Source organism: Tyto alba, unplaced genomic scaffold, assembly GCF_018691265.1.
Source record: "Tyto alba isolate M040663 unplaced genomic scaffold, T.alba_DEE_v4.0 Super-Scaffold_27, whole genome shotgun sequence".
Classification (NCBI taxonomy): domain Eukaryota; kingdom Metazoa; phylum Chordata; class Aves; order Strigiformes; family Tytonidae; genus Tyto; species Tyto alba.
Window position 1 is genome coordinate 22238334 of NW_024881301.1, and position 19802 is coordinate 22258135.

Genomic DNA, 19802 nt, shown 5'->3' on the forward strand with positions numbered 1-19802 from the left:
CAGTGGCTTTTATTTAATCACTTTCATTATTTTCAAAGACTTGGTTACATTCTTAGTTATTAAGGTGCATACCTTCTCCAAATTTCCATCTGATAAGATCAGCAATATTCATTAGTGTGGAAATTTCAGCAGGTAATGTTAAAATGCTAAAAAAGCTCAGCTCCCTCCTTCCTCTTTGTTTCTGTGTATCTCAGCTTACATTGCTTTCCAGTCTCTGGTGAGTCATTGCATTTACTTTGTACTGATACTTTTCACATTTCATGCCTGAACAGTGATTTTGTTTTCTGATCAGGAAAAGCACAATTTTTTCCCCGTAGGTAGCACTGGATTTTTGCCAGATCAGAGAAATCCTCTTTTCCAAGGATTGTGCAGGATGTTGTGGAAATGGCATGCAGGTGACTCTGGTCGCTTTTGAAGGTCTTAGTGCTGTTTTCCTAGTAGCAGTCCAGGTCCCAAGGGCATATTGCTGCATAGCACAGCTGAATATTGTAAAGAAGTAAAACATAAACAGTATAAAATATAACAATCAACTGTGAGGATATACAGGAACATTTCAAATACCAGACTCCCAACTGTGCAAATCTAAATTCCCTTCTCCTTGTCATGGCCACAGTGGGGCACAGGGTATTGCTGAGCCCTGATGTATGCCATAGGAGTAGTACAACCCAGTATTTCAAGTTTAGCAGAGCATTTTTAGAGGCTAGGGTTCACAGACCAGCCCATGGTTTGTTCACTCATGCAAGCAAATAAAACAGCAGCTTTCACCCTCAGATAAAGGGCTCTGATAGTACCAGCTCCAGCTCTCCTCCCTGCTCCTCAGCCAACTGCTGCCACCCACAGCAGAGGGAGCGGCAAGGTATTTCCTTCTGCACCTTCTCTGACCTCTTCCTCCTGCTCTGCTGCCCGCCTTGCCACCAGCGAAGGGAAGCGTCAGGCAGCTCTGAAGATGAGCATGATCTCACGCCCTGCGGGTTCCTCCTCTGGGTGGTGATGGGTTGCCCCCATACCTCTTCGTAGTGATCCCATCCCATCAGCTATTAGATAGTGACACCCCCTTGGCCTGCATTTCAGCCTTGCCAGTGAAGCAGCCTTAGGAGGAGCAGAAGGGATGCTAACTTTTCCCACCTGCTACTGCTACTTGTTTAAAAAGAAAAAAAAAAAAAAAAAAAACAAAAAACAAAAAAACACCACCTTCATCTTGTTATTTCTGAGTTTTCTTTTCTTTTCTTGTCGCAGAGCTCAGCCTCCAGAAGTAGATAAAGGATAATTAAAACCTGCTGAGCCAGCAGACTTGGCACAAAACCAAGTAGAACCTTGAAATTTTGAAAGGCGTTGTAGAAAACTGGGAAGCATCAGATGATTTTTTATGATGATGAAAAGAAGGGACTAGGGAGCATGCAACAATTATTGTTTGGAGAGATGCAGCACTTCTGAAGTTAAAGTATCATGCTTGCTGTAGTTGAAGTAGTTAATGTTTGCCAGTTTATCTTGAGGTATTTCAGTGTAGTGTGAAGGTAACAGTGGCACAGTGTGCTTGCACAGGTAAAATGAGGCATATGCACATCCAACTCTTTTTACAGAAATACACCATCAGCGCGGTGGCACTTTAACCTATGAAAACTTAATGCTGCATTTTACTAGTACCTTCTACAGATCATGTCATAACAGTGCAGAAAGTGATTTATTTTAGACATAAAGCATACTTCGAACTGCTTTATTTGCCTGTTTCAATGTTGCGTACTGTAACTGGGTAAAACTTTAACAAGTATTTAGCTGTATGAATTAACCTCATGGATTATGCCCGCTGTGGCAGCAGAATTATTGGTCAGCAGAATTTGTTTTCACAGCCTCCTCTTATCAGAAGGTAGCCTCAATTACTAAGCTAAATTGGTATGTGAAACCATATGGTGTTTTGGAGCTGCTTGGTTACTGTGGAGGATAAATAGCTCCTGACCCTAAACAGGATCTTTTTAAGAAAAAAAAGCGGTGTCCCTATGCCTTATAAGGCATGGGCAGGCTTACTCCAGTGCTGAAGAAGGGGCGGTAGCGGGTTCACCCTGCTGAGTTTTCTCCAGCAGCGGTCGCGGGCGACTGAAGAAGTTGAGCTGAAATTGCAAACGCTTTGTTCCCCGGCACTTAGCAGCGAAACTCAGTCAGGAGAGGAGGCAGCAGGTGAAATTTTTTAAAAAAAAAAAAAAACAAAACAAACCACCACTTGATCATGGGAAAATCAGGTGAGCAAATGCATTTGTGCGGTTGGCTGTGTATTCCTTCAATGTCTGTGCCTGGTTTTGTGCTCGGAAAGCATTGCTAAAGCGTTAGTGGCTTTCCTCGGAGAAAGCTGCTTTCATTTGTGCATGGTACAGCCTGGGAGGAGCTTTCTCTCTGACACAAGGTTAGATTAAAAAACCGAGCAAAATGACCCCCTCCTTCCCAAACTGCACAACGTGGACGTGGTTGTATTTTATATCCAGCTTACATTTTGTAATAGTAGCTTTGCTTTACTGTATGAAATAATTATAAGCCCTATAGCTTTAAAATTATCTTGTGTCTAGCTGTCTGACAAAACTTACCTGCCTTGCAGATAGGATGCTTTGAGGGGGGGAAGCTTTTTATCATCTTTCCTGTCGGGAGGATTTAGATTTAAGAGTTGGTCACCGTTTAACTGAGGAGAGCCTTGCTCAGCTCCTAAATCTCTTGCCAGCTGTGCAGATATTTGTGAAGCCTCTCCCAGCTGCTGGCTGCGTTGTTGGTGCTTTCCCCACTGCTGCCGGCTGTCTGCGTGCCCCGCTTTGGCAGTCTCGGCCAGGGGAGACCCCTCTGAAGCTGCCAAGGAGCCGGGGACCTTATAGAAGAGAGAGGTCATACCCGGGGCTTTCTGCATCTTTGTCCTCTCAGAGTCGTGAGCAAAAATCTGTGCCGATCTTCTGAACCGGCTGCGAAACTGGATGGTTTATTTTTGTTCTTGTGGTTAGGACATTATTTCTGTGACAAATCAGAGCCTGGCGGCATATTGTCTGTCTGTCCTAGGACATCCTCAGCAAAACCTAGTACTTGATTCACTCAAAACTGTAGGCCTCTTCCAGAGAAACTTGAGGAAAATCTTTGTGCGGGTAACACTTAAATGGGCCCCAGCATGGGCGTGTTGAGTTTTTCTTCCTTTTTCTTTTTTTAAAAGTCAGCATCCTAGATGAGATCAGAGCTGTCTGTAAATGTGACTGTAAAGGGCTTGCTGGTATGACACTCAGTCCAGGCAAAGCACCATGTAGCTGCCAGTGGGTGGTTTTGGCCCTGAGTCCTGTAAGCTGCATATGTCTTCAAGTGGATTAGGTTTTAGTAAATAACTTTACAACAATTTAAATAACTGTAGTTGCTGAGAAGCATCAAGTTCAGCACTTCCTTGCTAATAGCATAAAAAGTACAAATACCAGGTAAGTCTAGTGGCTGTACACTACATTAGCAAAGCACACCGGGCAAAAGCAGTAGTGATGTTCCACTGTGCACCTCCCAATCCCAAAATGATTAAAATCTCCTCTTGTTTTAAGATATGCAAATTGCTAATACAGTCATAAAGCAATTAATGTATTTGTTATTTCCTGAACATTTATTACTCCACATCATTTGGTTGTTCCACACTTCGGAGCAACAACAGACCAGAAACATCTTCTGCCAAGGCTTGGGTAATGCTTGCATCCCTAAGTAGTTACACAAATAGAGCTTGAGATCTAAGTACATGTTAAAAATGTTTTGTCCCTTGTGTCATGCTTTTCAATTCAATGGTAAACTGAGTCCCGGTTACTGACTTTGAGCTGCATGTGGTATTTTTAGACGAATCGTAAAACAGATCCTGTCCTGACAATTGGTTTATTGAATACATCCCATCTGCCCTTTACAGTGCACTGAAGTCTTCAAATTCCGGTCTGCGATCATTCAATGTGGTTTGCCTTTGAATGGGCAAGAGCAGCTATTTTACAGAATACTGTTTCCTCTATGTTTTGTGTAAAATATCTTGTGTTCCTGCTGCAGTGGTCTTGAGGACATGAGGCAGGCATGTTTCTCTATGCTGGGATTTATGGAGATGTAACAGGTTGGAATCTGTCTGACCTTGAAATAGACTCCTTGCTCCTCTCCTGGGTCAGAAAGATTAAGGCAGAGACAAATTTAAGGATGCTCTAATTCATGTAAAGTGGGGCCACTATTTTAGTATAAATGCCTTCAGAGCAGTTTCTTTAGCTTTTTATCTTCGGTAAATCTTATCTTGAGGTCTAAGTAACCCCAGGCAAAGAAATCCTGCTGTTGAAAATCTCAGTTCTTTGATAAAAGCTATAATAATGTGTTGTTGCTAGCTGTTGGATTATGTCTGAAGGAGTGTTCATTGCAAGTATCAGAGCTAGAGACTTTGCATTGGTTTTGCTTCATTGAATAGAGCTGAGTGTTGGAAGACATCAGTACCTCTGACTCAGCTTTCTTCCTTGGAAGCTGCAGGCTGCTAAAACCAAATTCATACTGAAACTCCCTCATCAGGTTTAGAAAAACACGTCCCGTGGCCGTAACTCCTGCCAATACTTAGACCAAACACGGGGGCCCCCTCTGCTCTTCCCCTGCTCCTCTCTTTTTGGACAGCGTTTGGATTAGCGTGTGGTGCAGACTCCCCTCCCTACAGATCCCAGAAAGCCTGAACCAAAAAGACCGCTGTAAGTATTTTCCGCAGGGAATGAGGTGATGGTGAGCTGGCTGCTCTTTGTTGCCCTGTTGCTAAGATCGCCGCGTGGGCTGGGCGCTGGCCCCCCGCAGCTGTGCGGGGTGGGAGGCCGGGGTCCCGCGGGCAGCCCTCGCCCCGGAGGGGATGTACAACCGTGCGAGCAGCTGCGGGCGATGCTCGGGGAAGCAGCTGGTTGCCAGCTCCACTCCTCCGCTCGGCAGCGCAGGGATTTCTGCTGCGCGGCGGGAGTCTCCGAAAAGGCCGGGATGGTGGCAGAAAAAGGCTGCTTCAAGTCTCATTTCTTCCGCTTCCCCTCCGACCCAGCCTGCTGGGGGAAGGGAGCTCCACCCGCTCGCTCTCTGAAAGCCAGGCAGAGGTGACGGCAGGGGAATCGCCCTGTTTCTTCTGGCTGGTGGGTGCAGACGCTAGGAGACAAAGACAAGGACGGGCTCAGTAAATATTGGCTATCTTTTCACAGTGTTTGTTTTCTTTTTCTTTTCTTTTTTTTTTTTTTTTTTTTTTCACATTCTGCAAACGTGGGTGGGACTCCAGAGAAAGGGCTGGGAGTTACCCACTGTGCTGCCTGTTGAGTCAGTGCAAAAATAAGGGCCAAGAAAGGCTTTCGACAAAAAGAGAGAGGAACCAAACTCAGTGAAGTTTTCCATGATGGTTTTAATCTTCTTAGAAGCATGTGCTGGTTTTTAACTCTTAAGATGCGCCTTCGGTGCACAGTAAAAAGGACTGTCCTGTTTTCTGCAGAGCGAGATGCATCTTGAGCTGATCTGAAGTGTAAACTTGTACTTTAGCATCTTGGTAGGAGACAGCCATAGCAGGTCGTAACAAAAGTACAAGCCTACTAGAAAAGTGACCTGTTTGCTTTCTGAGAAATGTGAGACTTGCAAGCTGCCAAAATGACAAGGAGTTTCATGCTGGCTGGTTTTACAGGACTGGTGGGGAGAGAGGAAATGAATTAGCCTAAACTGCTAGCAATCAAGGATTTGCATTTGGTAACAGCGAGGCATTTGCAGAACTTGTCGTCAGTAGAAGATACCGGCTGTTTCTTTTTGCACCAGAACTTAACTGGAAGGTGTGGTGGGAAAAGGGCCTTTAAAAAATCAAGTTAATTCAATTAAAACCCCCACACTTCTCCAGTTTTTGTCTGTAGAAGACACTGACTACTTGATTCAAGTTCAGTAAATGGCGAATAGAGAAAAGTCTGCCAGGAAGGCATCAGGCTTTGTCAAACAGTATTCTGGGCCCAATTTTTACCTGTCTGTTGAGCCATCAGGGTTTCAGAAGGGGAGAGGAGGAGAATGCAGCTCCTGTTGACTGTTTGGTTAGTGGCCTTTGCTCCTCATGCTCAAGGCAGATAAATACCAAAACAAGTACGAAGGGCTCACAAAGAAAAGGGTGTAATGTGATGGTCTGTAGTAACCAAGATACCTACCAAGGTTTCCCGTGCCATAGAGCTGCACATCAGAAAACATCAGCTCCTTTCTGAATCCTCCAAGAAATTTTTCTCAAAAAAAAAAAAAAGGCATGAAGAAAGCTTTTATTATTGGAAACATTCAAACCCTTTGTTTTCTATCAGTACAGTTGATCGTGTCTATCTTGCCTTGATTTGAATTTGTTTCAGTTGCTGCTTTATGTGCAGGAACAAAAAGTATGAGAAAATAAGTCCCTTGATCTTAACTGCCTTGTTGTTTATTGCATATCTCAACAGGCCAGAAGGCTATTTCAGATCACTATTTTGGTAGAGGCCGTTCTGTTCTTCGAAAGATTAGCTGGGGCATATCTATGTTATGTTTTTACAGGCAGATGCAAGCAAGTTCTATGCAGTCTTTGAAGGTCTGAAGAGCAGCTCTGCCAGATCTGGGCTGGATGGCCCTGCAGAGGGGGGTGAGGCGAGGCCAGGCGGGTAGCCAACCGCTCTGGTTCACAGCTGGCTCCTGCACAAGCAGGTATGAGGAGACAGTAGTAGTCAGGGGTGTTGCGGAGGAAGACAATATAGGCCTGTTTAAGGCCACCACAAACATTATTTAATATAATTTAAAGTTGACTGAACTGAGTTACCAGAGCGAATCTCAGCTTTGAAGAGAAATCATGTGGGTTTTACCTGGTCTCAGCTTTAAGCATGCTCGTTGCAGAGCTTCATGAGATAGTGAGTTAACTGTCCTCCAGAGGAAGCTTTGCCATGCCACCACTGTAGGTGTTTGGGAGCCGTTTGCCAACATAGACTGTGAGGGCTGTCCCCACGTATATACCTGGGTGTCACAAAGCTGAAATGGGGTTGCATGTGTTGCTGAAGTCTCCATGCCCTCTTGTAAATATGGGGGGCATGAGGACTGTTTTCCATGAGACAGCTCTGATGATAGTTTGTGATAGGCAGATGTTAAGAAATTATTGAACACATGCTTAATTATATCCACTGTGTTGGTCACAGTTGTAAATTCTGTGGGCCATTGGCATATGTTGGGCACTCAGGTGATCCTCAGAAAGTGATTTGGGGTGAACTGTGGTAGGGTATAACCTGTTCTTGAATTTTCCCTTATGAAGACCTATTACTGAAACAGACCTTTCAGCTTAGAATCACAGAAGGGTTGAGGGGGGAAGAGACCTCTGGAGATCATCTGGTCCAGCCCCCCTGCTCAAGCAGGGCCACCTAGAGCTGGTTGCCCAGCACCATGTCCAGATGGCTTTTGAATATCTACAAGGATTGAGACTCCAAAACCTCTCTGGGCAACCTGTGCCAGTGCTCTGTCACCCTCACAGTGAAAAAGTGTTTCCTGATGTTCAGACTTTGATAGCTCCTATAGCTTCTACAGCTCCACTGTATGAGGACTTATGATCATGAGAATTCTATTCCCCTGAATTGCCCCCATGGCAGGTCACATGGATTGATATCCATGACACAGTGTTGTATGTGTGGCCCTGGAGAGATGCAAAGGGCTTCCCTTTGGAACTGCAGTCTGGGTGTAGGCATGCATGTACATTCCTTGCGTATACTGCAGGCTCTTTTTTTTCTTTGGCTCCCAAGTGCTGGGCTGGTGTGTAAGCAACCAGAGCTGCAGAAGGAACATTGAAATCAAGAGGTTTAAAGATTTTGGGGTTGAGGTGGAATTTTATCTTCTAGGAAGTGGTATGGGGGGCAATATGCCTATTTGATCCTTTAATTGCTTTATACTCAGACCAGATATAAGGAAGAAATTTTTTATGATGAAGGTGGTGAAACACTGAAATAGGTTGCCTAGAGAAGCTGTAGATGCCCCATCCCTGGAAACATTCAAGGTCTGGTTGGATGAGGCTCTGAGGAACCTGATGTAGTTGAAGATGTCCCTGTGCATTGCAGGGGGGGTTGGACTGGATGACCTTTAAAGATCCCTTCCAACCCAAACCATTCTATGATTCTGTGAAATAAAGACCATATTTTTCAAGGTTTTGAGTTGTAAGAATGGGTTCAGCCTGTTGAGCAGGAAGATGAGAATGAGGTGGTGTAATTGAGAGTAAATATAGGTAAAGAAAGCTTCCTGTGTCTCCCTACCTGGCCTGGGCTACTGGATAGGTGGGTTTATACATCAGTGATCAGCACAAGTGTGCATGGCCATATTTCCATTACTCTGGGAGGTGCATAAATAAACATACTTGGAGCATTACCCCAGCTACTTTGGATGTCTGGCAGAAAAGAAAGGTGGGAGGGTATTGGAGCTAATGAGATGAAAGCTAGTTCAGGTATGGCTACCCCAAGCATGGTAGAACGTAAATGGTAGAGGTATAAAATGGTGGAGCATATCCCAGGAGATGTGGGATAGTTCTACCTTTCTTCAGTTCTTTCACTTTGCAAAGTTCCTCATGTCACAAAGATGTTGTCTGGCACCAGACAGCTAACAGTGCTATGTAAAATGAACTTGGCACTGGGTAGCAACAAGGCTCTCTCTATTGCTGCCCATCCACAGAGCACAAGAATATGCAGCATCCGAAATATGAATAAGTGACTGGCAAAAATTACTCCAGTTAGACATGCAAACAACTTACAAAGGGCTTAGGAGAGTTTTTACTTGCTGAAGAGTATAGTATCCTGCTGCTGTCATGCAAATATTGTTATAAGGTGGAATCACAACCTAATGGCTGAAGCTCAGGTTTGGTAGTAGGGAAGTTCTGATTTCTCATCTTGCTCATTTGTAAATACAATCACAACTTATTTTCTTAACAAGTTACTGTAATTAGAAACTCTTCAACAGATACAATGTTAGGGAGGAAGGAAGAGAAGAAATGGAGAAGATTTTTTCACTTTCTTCTCCTGCATAGTGTAGTCAGTTCTAACACACACAGGTCACTTGTGGTTTTGTATTTTGAGCTGTATGCACCCTAGGAATTGTGTGGTAGATTTGAGAATACAAGGCCTTACTACTGAGAAGGTCTTCTTAGCCTTTTTAAAAAGGTTACCAGTTTATGCATTAACTGCCTACAAGGGTTGTCTGTGTGGGGGTGTGGCATGATTACAATATTTAGTTGTCTTCCATGGCAGAATAGTAATAAAAATTATACTTTTGATTGTCTTTCATGCAAACCCAACACTAGCTTCTATAGCTATGATGGGCAGTCAGTTCAAACCTTATGCGAGATGACTACTCCATGGTAGTGACTACTTGTTGATAGGCTTGTTGGTCTGATTGTTTGGAGGAGAGAGGGGCTGCAAGCAGAGGACCTCTTCCCTCACCTTTACCTCAGATGAAAGGAGAACTTGGTTCTGTCAGTGCTCAGGACTACTTATTAGTGTTGCTTATTTTTTTTTTTTAATGTTTATATCACAGAAGCCTCTGCTGCCTCTCAGAGCTCTGCAGTTTCCAGTTTACCAGGTGTTCGTTTTTAATGAAGGCAGACAATTGCCTAGCAGTTTATGAAAGGCCTTAAGTGAGGAAGTAATCAACACTGTCTATTATATCAAGAATAGGATTTGCAATCAAATAGTGACGCGACTAATGTCATTGAAACATTATTTCATCGTCAGCTTCATATTCTCTGGCAATATGCTTCAAATTGGGTATGAGAGAAAATAGTGTTACATCATATGGCACAGGTAATGCAAGGTTATTAAGTTGCCCATTTGCTATAGAGGAAACCCAGATAATAAAATGACTGAGGACTTTGTCCATCAGATTAAATTAACTCAGACATCTTACTGTTGTACTGAAGCTCACTCCAGCGATAAGCAGGTGTGTAAGAAAAGTTCAGGCAAAACTGAATGCTGAAAGACATCGAAGAATCTCCTCCCTGAAGGGGGATCTCCTGACCTGAAGGGAAAGGTATGTTGAGCATCCTGATAAACACAAAAATGTTGCAGGAAACTACTTCTATTCAAACTCCTGTCTAGCTATATCCCCCCAATTCCTTTCATTCCCATAACTAATACTTCCTCTTGTAACTTTTAGTAGGGTCATAGGGTAATTTATGTTGGCAGGGAAGTGTACCGACAATTATGATACCTCCCATAAATGCCTATTGTATGGGAGGGAGATGTTGCTCTTTTATTGAATTTTTGGCTCAAAGGTGTAAATGAAGACAAAGAAACCCTTGGATAGAATGCTTTCTGAATATAGTATGATTTTATCTTTCCTTCCCTCCAGGATGTATAGGTGATTTCATTTCTTCTGTATGTTTCCAAGCAATCAGCCAGTTTTGTTACAGAACAGGGGAGTTCAGCACCAAAGGAAGTCAGTTTTTATGGCTGGAAGTGATTCATGAATTGGAGTGTCAGATCCATGCTCCCAAATGATGTATTTAGGAATAGCATTAAGGGCCTGTTACTGTCACAAGTGGGGAGCAAAAAAGTGCAGTCAAACAGACAAAAAAAAGAAACATGGAATATTCTTTCCCTGTGGCACTGCAGAGGCCAGCCAGTATAAGACCATCCTGGAACGTTTTTGACTTAAAACCTAAATTCTGAGTCAAAATACAGTAGACGCGTAACTGTCCTCTTAACATTTCTCATATCAGTTAAATATCTATCACTTCTCCATTGAAGGAACATTGTTCTGAGTGTGAAAGATTCAGCTAGGACTAGTTTCCAGAGAATTATATTTCAAGTGAGGATAAAGATTATTAATAAAGATTATTAATAATAAATGTCAGGTCTCTTAAAAAGGTCTAGATGAAAATGTGGTCATTAGAAGCTGGGATATCTTCTATTCAAGAATTTTGTTTCTTTCCAGTCTGTTAATGTACTTAAGTTTGTCAAAATAGAGGTATCTTCAGATATCTGGGACAGTAACAAAGGACTTCTTAAATTACTTTACAGTTCCCTAAAGCCTCCAATGAATTTTTTCACAAACCACTCTGGGCAACCTGTTCCAGTGTTTCATCACCCTCATAGTAAAAAATTTCTCCCTTATATCTAGTCCAAATCTACTTCCTTTTACTTTAAAACCATTACCCCTTTTCCTGTTGCTACAGGCCCTACTAAAATGTCTGTCTCCATCTTTCTTATAAGGCCACAATAAGGTCTCCCCGGAGCCTTCTCCAGACTAAACAACCCCAACTCTCTCTCACTGATTGCATTATATGTTATTTATCTGAAAGCTAAATAGAAATCCATGGTATGTATGGAAAATACAAAATTACCAGTGAATATTAGCACAGAGAGTACTGAGAAGACAATGATAATTCTAGAAATTGATACTGTGCTTTTTCTTGAATCACTGGGGTAGATGCTTAGCCATAAAAAGTATGCCTTTTTTGGTAGTCAAGTGTATGCCTGGTGTAAGGTTGTGCATCCTGAGTGCTGACATAAGGGCTACCCACAGCATTTCTATTGTGTAGGTATTGGGTAGAGAGGTTTTATGCTTGTGTTTTGTGGAATATTTCACCGCTACTCTTTTCCCACATCATCTTGAAGTGCTGCCAGATCAGTGGGCTAGGTCCAGCTGACAGCTGCAGAGGTGATGTAGAGAAGCTAGTCTTGTGGAAGACATGTTCGGATAACTCGGTTCTGTTTTGGTGTCCAAACTAAGGGAAGAAGAGGGCGGGAGAAGGCTGGGTTCAGAGAAAAGGCAGGAAGGATTCAGGCATGAAGAGCTCTTCACCTAAGAAAGACTGAGTAGATTGGCACTGTTAGAGACAGTAAGAGAATGGAGAAATAGAATAGTCAGAAAAACAAATCTGATGAGAAAAAGCAACCTAGAAGCCTCTGCTTACGTTTCTGTGGTGACGAAAAGTTGGTCAATGAAACTGAAAGTCCAAAACCGTAACAACTGTAAGGTGTGGTCTGTACCACATCACAGCCTGGAAATTCATTGTCACGTGCTATCATTACCTTAGCCAATGTTCCAGAAGAATCCAAAATAGTGGTAAATAATTGAATAATGAGAAGCAAGCAACTCTATCTAACACCTTTATTTGTTTTACTTATTAAGCTGTGTAACGATTCATGACAAAACCTAACTTCCTGGCAGTAAGAAGTATTTTTTTCTAGCAGCTTTAGCAGCCTACATGAAGGGAATAAAAGTCCGTTTCCAAAGCTGTTTGGGAAGCTGTTCCCATTTGGGTGGGAGCCTGAAAACTCCCGCTAACTCTTACTTTTAATATCTGGCTTCTCAGTGTATGGAACATTGGTAAAATGGAAAAACTTAGCATGCCTTACAAAATAAATCTGAAATACATCTGGTAGTCAGGCATCCCTCTCCACATATCAGCATGCATGGGAGAAGCTGTGCAGAGGGAGGCAGTTAGCACATGAGCTTGAGTCATGGTAGGTGTTTCTATAGCAGCCACCTTTGAGGGAAGGGGAGGATTGAGGCTCTCTAGGGACAGCATAGCGATGCCTGCTGTGGCTAGAAGAAACTCAGTTTTGTCCATGTCTTGTTGGTCTTTCTAAATCAAAATGTTGGTACAGAGCTGGATTACTCAATACTTCTGCTAATGGATAGACTGACAGTTGACAAAGCCTGTATTCCAGTTGACTTAATATTATTTTTTTTTTTAGAATTTCAATTTTTTATTGCCATTGAGAACAAATAATTTGAATAGAAATTTTCACACTTGTATATCAGATTATTTATCTACCATTTAATGCTGAGCAGATGAGATACTGAGTCTAGGTGATAACAGCCATAAGCTTTAAGATGGTCTTGTGCAGAAAAAATGCAGCCTATAGTATGTGAAGCAACATCCAAAGCTGTGTATTTTAACTTCTTTGATCTGCAGGCTGTCTTAAAATTTCCCTGCTGGAAGCAGAGACCCCTGTATCACTGAAATGAAGCAAACTAGCTGCAGGCTTGCTTTCCTCAGTAACCCAGGAGAGTTGCCTTAGAAATAGGCCATGAACCTTCATGATGCAGCACAGGAGAGATTTAGGACTCTGGCCTGATAGAATCAGTGAGCTGTGAGCAATAGTGATAAGAGTGATGGGACATGCTTCTTTGTTAGCAGAGGGGTGTGTGGGTGCTTAAACACCAGAGTGGAGGTACCTGTTTTGTTTGATGAAATGCAATTTATGACATATGACATTGAAGGAAAACCTAAGAGGAGGAAGGTGGTGGGCAGATCTCATCTCGCTCAACAGTGTTCCTGTTGCTGTCTTATGCCAATAATTTGATACCAAAAAAATCTAGCCTGAAAGCATACTGATGAAGAAAATATTAGATATATGTCCACAATAACACTTTGGTCTGGAAAAGGTCAACCCAACTTCACACCGTGTTCAAAAGGTTTAAGGTACTGCATGAAACAGTAATGGCTTTCTATGTGCATTGGATATTGGGATTATCTTAGGCTGCTGTATTATCCTAAAGCTGTTGGGGAAACTGGAGAGAACTGTGAGAACGGCATGAGCATGGGTTGAGTAATCACCTTAGGAAAAATGTATGAGAGCAGTATGTGCAAACTGACAGCTCCACTGGAAGAAGATGTGTCTTTAGAAACAGCAGAATGGTATACATGCTAATAAAGGAGAGGATGATTGATTATAGTTTTTAGGATTGAGTAGTGAGAGGAAGTTGAGGAAGCTAAGCTTAATAACAGGAAACACTTTCTAGTCATGAGGTCTGTTTGGGCTTCAAAAGTGCTTTACAAGAAAAATGATGGTAATTGTGCTAATTAGGATATTCAGAAAAAAAGCTGATGAGTCATTAATGAATATAGAAACCTGTGTCATGGTAAAAGTGGAGTAAATACTCAAAGATGTCTTGGCCTGTTCAGAAGTTTCAGCAATACAGAGAAAGTGAAAACTGTCTTTCTGTTTTGAAGGTGCTATCCATACCTCTCAAACTGCCCCAATGCCCTGTTTCAGGTTCCAAATTTCTCTTAAAGCAGCAAATTCCACAGGGTGACCAGTGCCAGGGAAGATTGTTTTTTTTCTCTGAATCTTGGGGAAAAAAATCAGCAAAGTCATAAAGGGAGGTAACATGAACTTGTCATCAAGGTGAATTGCACTGTGCCTTGTTGCTTGTCCTCTGCCTTGTGCTGTGGAAAGACCTGAGTTTATCAAGGTACAAACAGGAGCTTTTTTAAAGCTTTGCAGTAACTTTGGAATTCAGATATTGAACAAATGCACTCTAGCACAGGGGAAAAACATAATCCTCAGCAGTCATTTCTTTCCTTACCACTTGCTGTTTATGAATAATTATTAGTCTTGAGCCAAATAAAGGTGCATTTTGAGATATCTATGAATTTGTACTATGTAATGAATAAAAAGTGTGTTTCACAGTATTTGCATAGTTCTACACATTCTCGCATCTCTGTTTTCTTTAGTTGGCATCTTGACTAATACAGAAAATTATTGCATGCAGTGACAATAATTTGCATTTTTAGTGCATGCCCTTAAAGGACCTATTTGTGTCTTACTCTGAGACTTTTTTGCAGTGGTGATGTAGTGCGCTGAAACTTTAAAATGAAAGTCAGTCAAACTAACCTTAAATCACCTTGCTATTAAGGAAGGGAATGAGGTTCACATTTTTCTTCAAACTTTAGTGAAACTGTACCATCCCAGTGAGAGTGTCTCTTAGAGTTAGTTCCTGGATGGAAGGCATTAATGCTTCATTTCATCCTACTCCCAGGTACTGAGGGTGGTATTCTTCTGTTCTTCAGTCCACTCTGCACCAGCATCTTAGCTCCACAGCATGCTTTTTCTGTCTTCACTAATGTCTGTATTTGACAGACCTTTCCAATTTGTTTTGATGTGATTTCAGCTTCCAAACAATTTGCTGAAGAAGTCTTGAAAGCGCACAATGACTACCGGAAGAAACATGGAGTCCCCCCATTAAAACTCTGCAAGAAGTTAAACAGAGGAGCCCAACAGTGAGTTCAGTCCTTTCTTTTCTCTAATGAGATTGTGACACTTTTATCCGTTAGGTTTGACTGTGCATACTGCAAAAATATTTGCCTTTTGACATGCTGATATTCAATGAAGACTTACTGGGTGGAAAATGAGGGACTCTATTTTTTCTGTCTCCCTACCCAACTCTTGTCATCCCTTCTTTCTCCATCACATAGCATCAGCTGATCACATGGACACTTCTGTGGCCACAACTGTAGAAATCTTTCTTGCATCTTTTTCTAGTTGTGGGATGCATCTGTCTACGATGGTATGTCTCCTCTGCAGAGAGTAGCTGCCTAAAACATGCTTCACCACCTTCTCTGTCAGATGATGGGTTGTCATCTATAGGAGAATATCCACTGCTGCTGAAATAGTGAGAAAATAACTTTTTCATGGTAGGAAGTGATGACAGGTCTAAGACCAATGGAGTCAGAAGGAAGTAAATTCAGATCAAATGGTCTATCTCCTTGCCCCGAAAGCAAAACCAGTATATGTTGTTCTCTAGTCTGTCAGGAGGGACACATCTTGCCCCTTCTTCAGTGCTGAAGACTGCACAACTTCTTGTCAGTCTGATGTACAGTGGGTCCATCTTCCTACTGTCTGACTGAAGTCTTCCTTACAGAAATTTGAGTCCAATACTGCTTGTCCTTTTTGCTGTAGATGCAACAACCAGATTATTTCCTTTCCCTTTACAGCAACCTTTTTCAAAGTAGATTTGAAAGTCTTCAGTTTTTTCAGGCTGATCCCTACAGTACAAAGTAGGTACCTGAAGCAGTAAATGCTGATTAAACTATTTGGGAAATAAATGTCGTTCTATAATATATAAATAGCATCCAGTTTGATCCCTGCAGACATGAGATCTCATCTCCCGTTAGGCTTTCTACCATAACCATGCAGACTTCTCTGTGCCAGCTGACTGGGAGCCAGAGAGACTGTAGCCTTTCCAGAACCTGATTTACTGTCCGAGCATGGTGCTGTCACACAGAGGCACCAGCTCCCACACTCCTAGACCAGAGATCTCTGCCAGGTGTTGTGTTGTGCAATGCACCATGTACGTGGTGTGTGGACATGCCCTCTGGCAGCAAGCAAAACCTGATTCTGTCTTGATTTTTTTTACTTTTTGTTCTTTGTCCATGATAACTGGATACAGTATTTCTAAATGTAGAATGTCAGTGACTCATCCACATACCTTTGTAATCTGCTGGGGTTTTCCTTCTGTTCTTCAAAGGATTGTTTTGTTTCTGTTTTACACAATGCCTCACAAGGAAGAAATTTAATTGATTTGTCAATAACACTTGTGTCTCCAAAGTGCTACAGTTGAACAAGTCAACTTGTATGAATAGTTCAGATATTCTGTCAAATATGCATTGCTCCATATTTATCTCTAAGTGTGCTACTGCCCTTGCTAGGTATTTTTAGATCCTTCTGGAATTCCTCACAGTCCTCTCTGTTCTCAACTGACTTTCCACACTGATGAATAACAATAGGAAAGCTTTGTTTGGTTGTGGTCTGTAACTTAACTTGTAAGAATAAAAAGACACATATTCATAGACTGGTGAAACTGGTCAATAGCAAGAACCAGAACTGGTTTGATCTGAATAAAATACATGAAATATAAGAAATCCTATATTTATATGTCATGACAGATTTTGCATTGTTTTAAATTCAAAGAAGAACTTCACCTTTTCTTTAGATATACCTGATATATTTGTTGGTATATATTTGGTGTATCTCTGGGTACTTTTTTGTGCTTCTCTATCTGTGTTGAAAATGATCTGTTTCCTACTATTTTCAGTTCCAATAATTGTGACAGGTTAGATGAACCAACTATTGGTTCTCTGCTTTATCATGAGATGAGTCACCCTCAGCAGGTGTCTTTTTATCTTTGACCATCATGAAGCATAGGGTGATGATCTCAGATGCAAGTCTCATGCTTTCAACTGCCTGAGCTAGAGTGAATTAATCACCCTTTGTCTCAAATCCTTGGCAACTTTGTCCAAGTACAATGTGTACTCTGTTCCAGTCTTGCCTCTTGCTTGGAATGTGGGAATCCTCAAAGAGAAAAATTACAGGACTGTCGTGATATTGGGCATGGAGGAGCATCTAGAGATCCTGTAGTCAGGACCTAGCAGACTTACAACTGGCAAGTTTTCATTATTTCTAAATTAACGGAGGTAGCTAAATAGTTGTTTTGTTTTATTTTGTTTAGTGGGAGGATTAGGACAGAAGGAAATGAGAACCTCATGGCTGAAGTACTAACTTGGGCCAAAACATTCAGATGGACAAATTTCCTGTCTCTGGCAGATGCAGTAACTGATGATTAGGGAAGGAGTAGCAGGACAAAGTAAATGTGGTGATCCTTCCCCCATTATCTTCTCCCGGAAATTACAGATTCCTCCTGGAAATTATGTTTTTCCTAAGCTGTAGTTTATATCCTCATTTTTTTGTTGCTGTTATTTAATAAGCCCTGAAGATTCTCCCCCACATACACACACATTGCAAATTTATATAGCTCTTTTTCAAACCCACAAGCGCTTTGGTGTCTGTATTGTCCTGTGGTGATGACTTCTGCTGCACAGTGTGGAAAAAGTGACTTTTCAATCTAAAACCTGATCATTCTGTCTTGCCTCCTATTTCTTGTGCCATGAGAAATAACAAACGGTCTTTCCAATTTTACTGTCTCTGTACTGAAGCCTTTCCAATGTTGAATAAAGAGAATTGTTGTTTTACACATGATGATCTTCTTAACTCTATTGTCATAAGACAATAAAATACATCCCACACTCTCATACACATCAACTTCTATAGAAACAGTGCTGCTTATCCCTATGCTGGTGTACACAGTTGTTACCTCAGATTCTCTGTGTGGTCCCCTTCTCTTCCATATTGTCGCGTGACACATTGCTCTTGTTTTTCATTTGACTTTTTTTTTTTTCATTTGTAAATGTGGGTTTTTTCGCACTTGCTTTGACTGAATCCCCACTGTGGTCTTTTTTCCCTCTCACTGAGAACATTTAAGTTACTCCCATGAGGGGCCTAGAAATGTTGTGAGGTGACACCTGTAGCAATCTCTGCAGGTACTTCCCTCTCCACCAGCAGCTGCAGCTACAGATGGCTGGTGGATTTCCAGGTGCTGGGCAGAACATGCTGGGGGGAGATCTGCCCTTCGATTTCTTTTAGGCCCTTCTGAGCAGTGACACAGATGCTCATGAAAGACAGGGAAGACGGCCTCTAGGCCTTCCCTTTGCTGAACTCCTAGATCCATGTAAGCTTAAAGCATCCCTGGCTTCAGGGCTTTGCAGCTGAGTAACTTGACTTCCACCATCATCTTCCAGCAAAATTCCTTGCTTGCATCTCATCCCCTTCCTCCTGCTCCTCTTCCTCTCTGCTCACTGTGGCTGTGTTCCGTGACTCAATGTGTGGATTCCTTTGCTAGGTATGCAGAAGAACTGGCTACCACAAGGGTCCTCAAACACAGCTCTGAGTCTGCTAATGGAAAGTGTGGAGAAAACCTAGCATGGGCATCCTATGACCAGCCAGGTAAGCTTTCTTCTCTTGTTGTCTTACAGACAGTAGATAAATGGCTTGTCTCATGTACTTTGGGCTCAGAGAGTCTGGTTGCAAGAGTATTGGCATTTCCTCTGCTTCAGAAATGTGTCCCCCACAGCCCAGCTCAGCTCAAGCTCCCTGGGACCAGGATGGTGGTTTGCAGTCACCTACGTGTACTGAGAGCAAGAAGCACGTGTAGGCATGCGGTGGGTATGGGACTGTGGTAGTGTGCCATGTCCCTTTGGAGGCAGGACTTGGCAGCCAGGCTGCTCCACGTGTGCCCCCTGTGGACCTGTCTTGAGTGGTACTTGTATGTCCATGGGAGAAGAGGAGGAAGCCATCAGTGCCCTCTACTTCACCTTTATGCTTAGTTTGTCCCAGTCAAACAGAGGGCTGAGCGTAGGCCAGCTGTAGTGAGGAAGGTGGAAAAATGGCCATTACATGCTCCACAGCAGTCCCTATTTGTGGGGGCAAAAACGGGGAGCGGACACCACAGTGACAGAAGTTCATGTGTTAGACATCTAGTCTCTTCTGCTCTGTCAGCTAACAGGCTTTGAGCCCTTTCCCATGCCTTCGTTTTTGAAGACAAAAATACTCCATTTTCTGATCATAAGTGTAACACATAACTGGCAGCCTTTGGTTTGGGTGCCCAAGGAGCTGAATTTTGGCCAGGCTGACAGCCTGTGGTGAGCCCTCAGTCAGAGTGATGTTCAGCGGGCTCTTCCCTCCTGCCTCCTCCAGCGAGCAGGGCTCATGCCTGAGTCTGCTGAGACAGCAGGTGGGATGTATTAAAAGTGACCACTTGCTTTCTTTATTCCCATCTGCCCTTGGAATTTCCAGCACAGCCTCGGGGAGACAGAAGCTCATTTCTGCAAGCTGGGGGCCCTGTTTGAAGGACCTGGAAATTTTAGCGAGTGAGTTTTAGACCCAGGGACATTGCTCGGTTCCTCTGCAAGTGCCAACTCTAGTCTGCAATGGGTACTTTTTCATGTTGAAAAAGAAACCCGGGGTGGAAAAATACAATTTGATCTACACATATTTGGCATTCTGTCCATTGCAAGAGTGTGAGGCAAGGGTTCAGAGCAGCATGGGAAAACACAGATGTACGGCAAAGTTTGCATAGTAGCTATGACTCACTGGCTGAGCTTACTTCTTCCTTCTTGTTTGTGTTAATGGCCTATGCTCCTTCCCCTGAGGTTAAAGTCACAGAATTCCCATTTAGAGAGCTGGAAACAAAACACA

At 42.6% G+C, this 19802-nt stretch overlaps 1 protein-coding gene across 2 annotated transcripts in view; it reads left to right on the forward strand.

Moving 5' to 3' along the window:
* Positions 1-2044: 2044 nt before the first annotated feature.
* The window catches only part of GLIPR2 (GLI pathogenesis related 2), a 28121-nt gene continuing 10363 nt past the window's right edge, over positions 2045-19802 (forward strand). For both annotated transcript variants that reach the window (XM_042798229.1, XM_042798230.1), the window contains exons 1-3: positions 2045-2234; positions 14884-14992; positions 18448-18551. In XM_042798229.1, the coding sequence (XP_042654163.1) occupies positions 2222-2234; positions 14884-14992; positions 18448-18551 (226 nt within the window). In that variant the 5' untranslated portion in view covers positions 2045-2221. The remainder of the gene's footprint in view (positions 2235-14883; positions 14993-18447; positions 18552-19802) is intronic.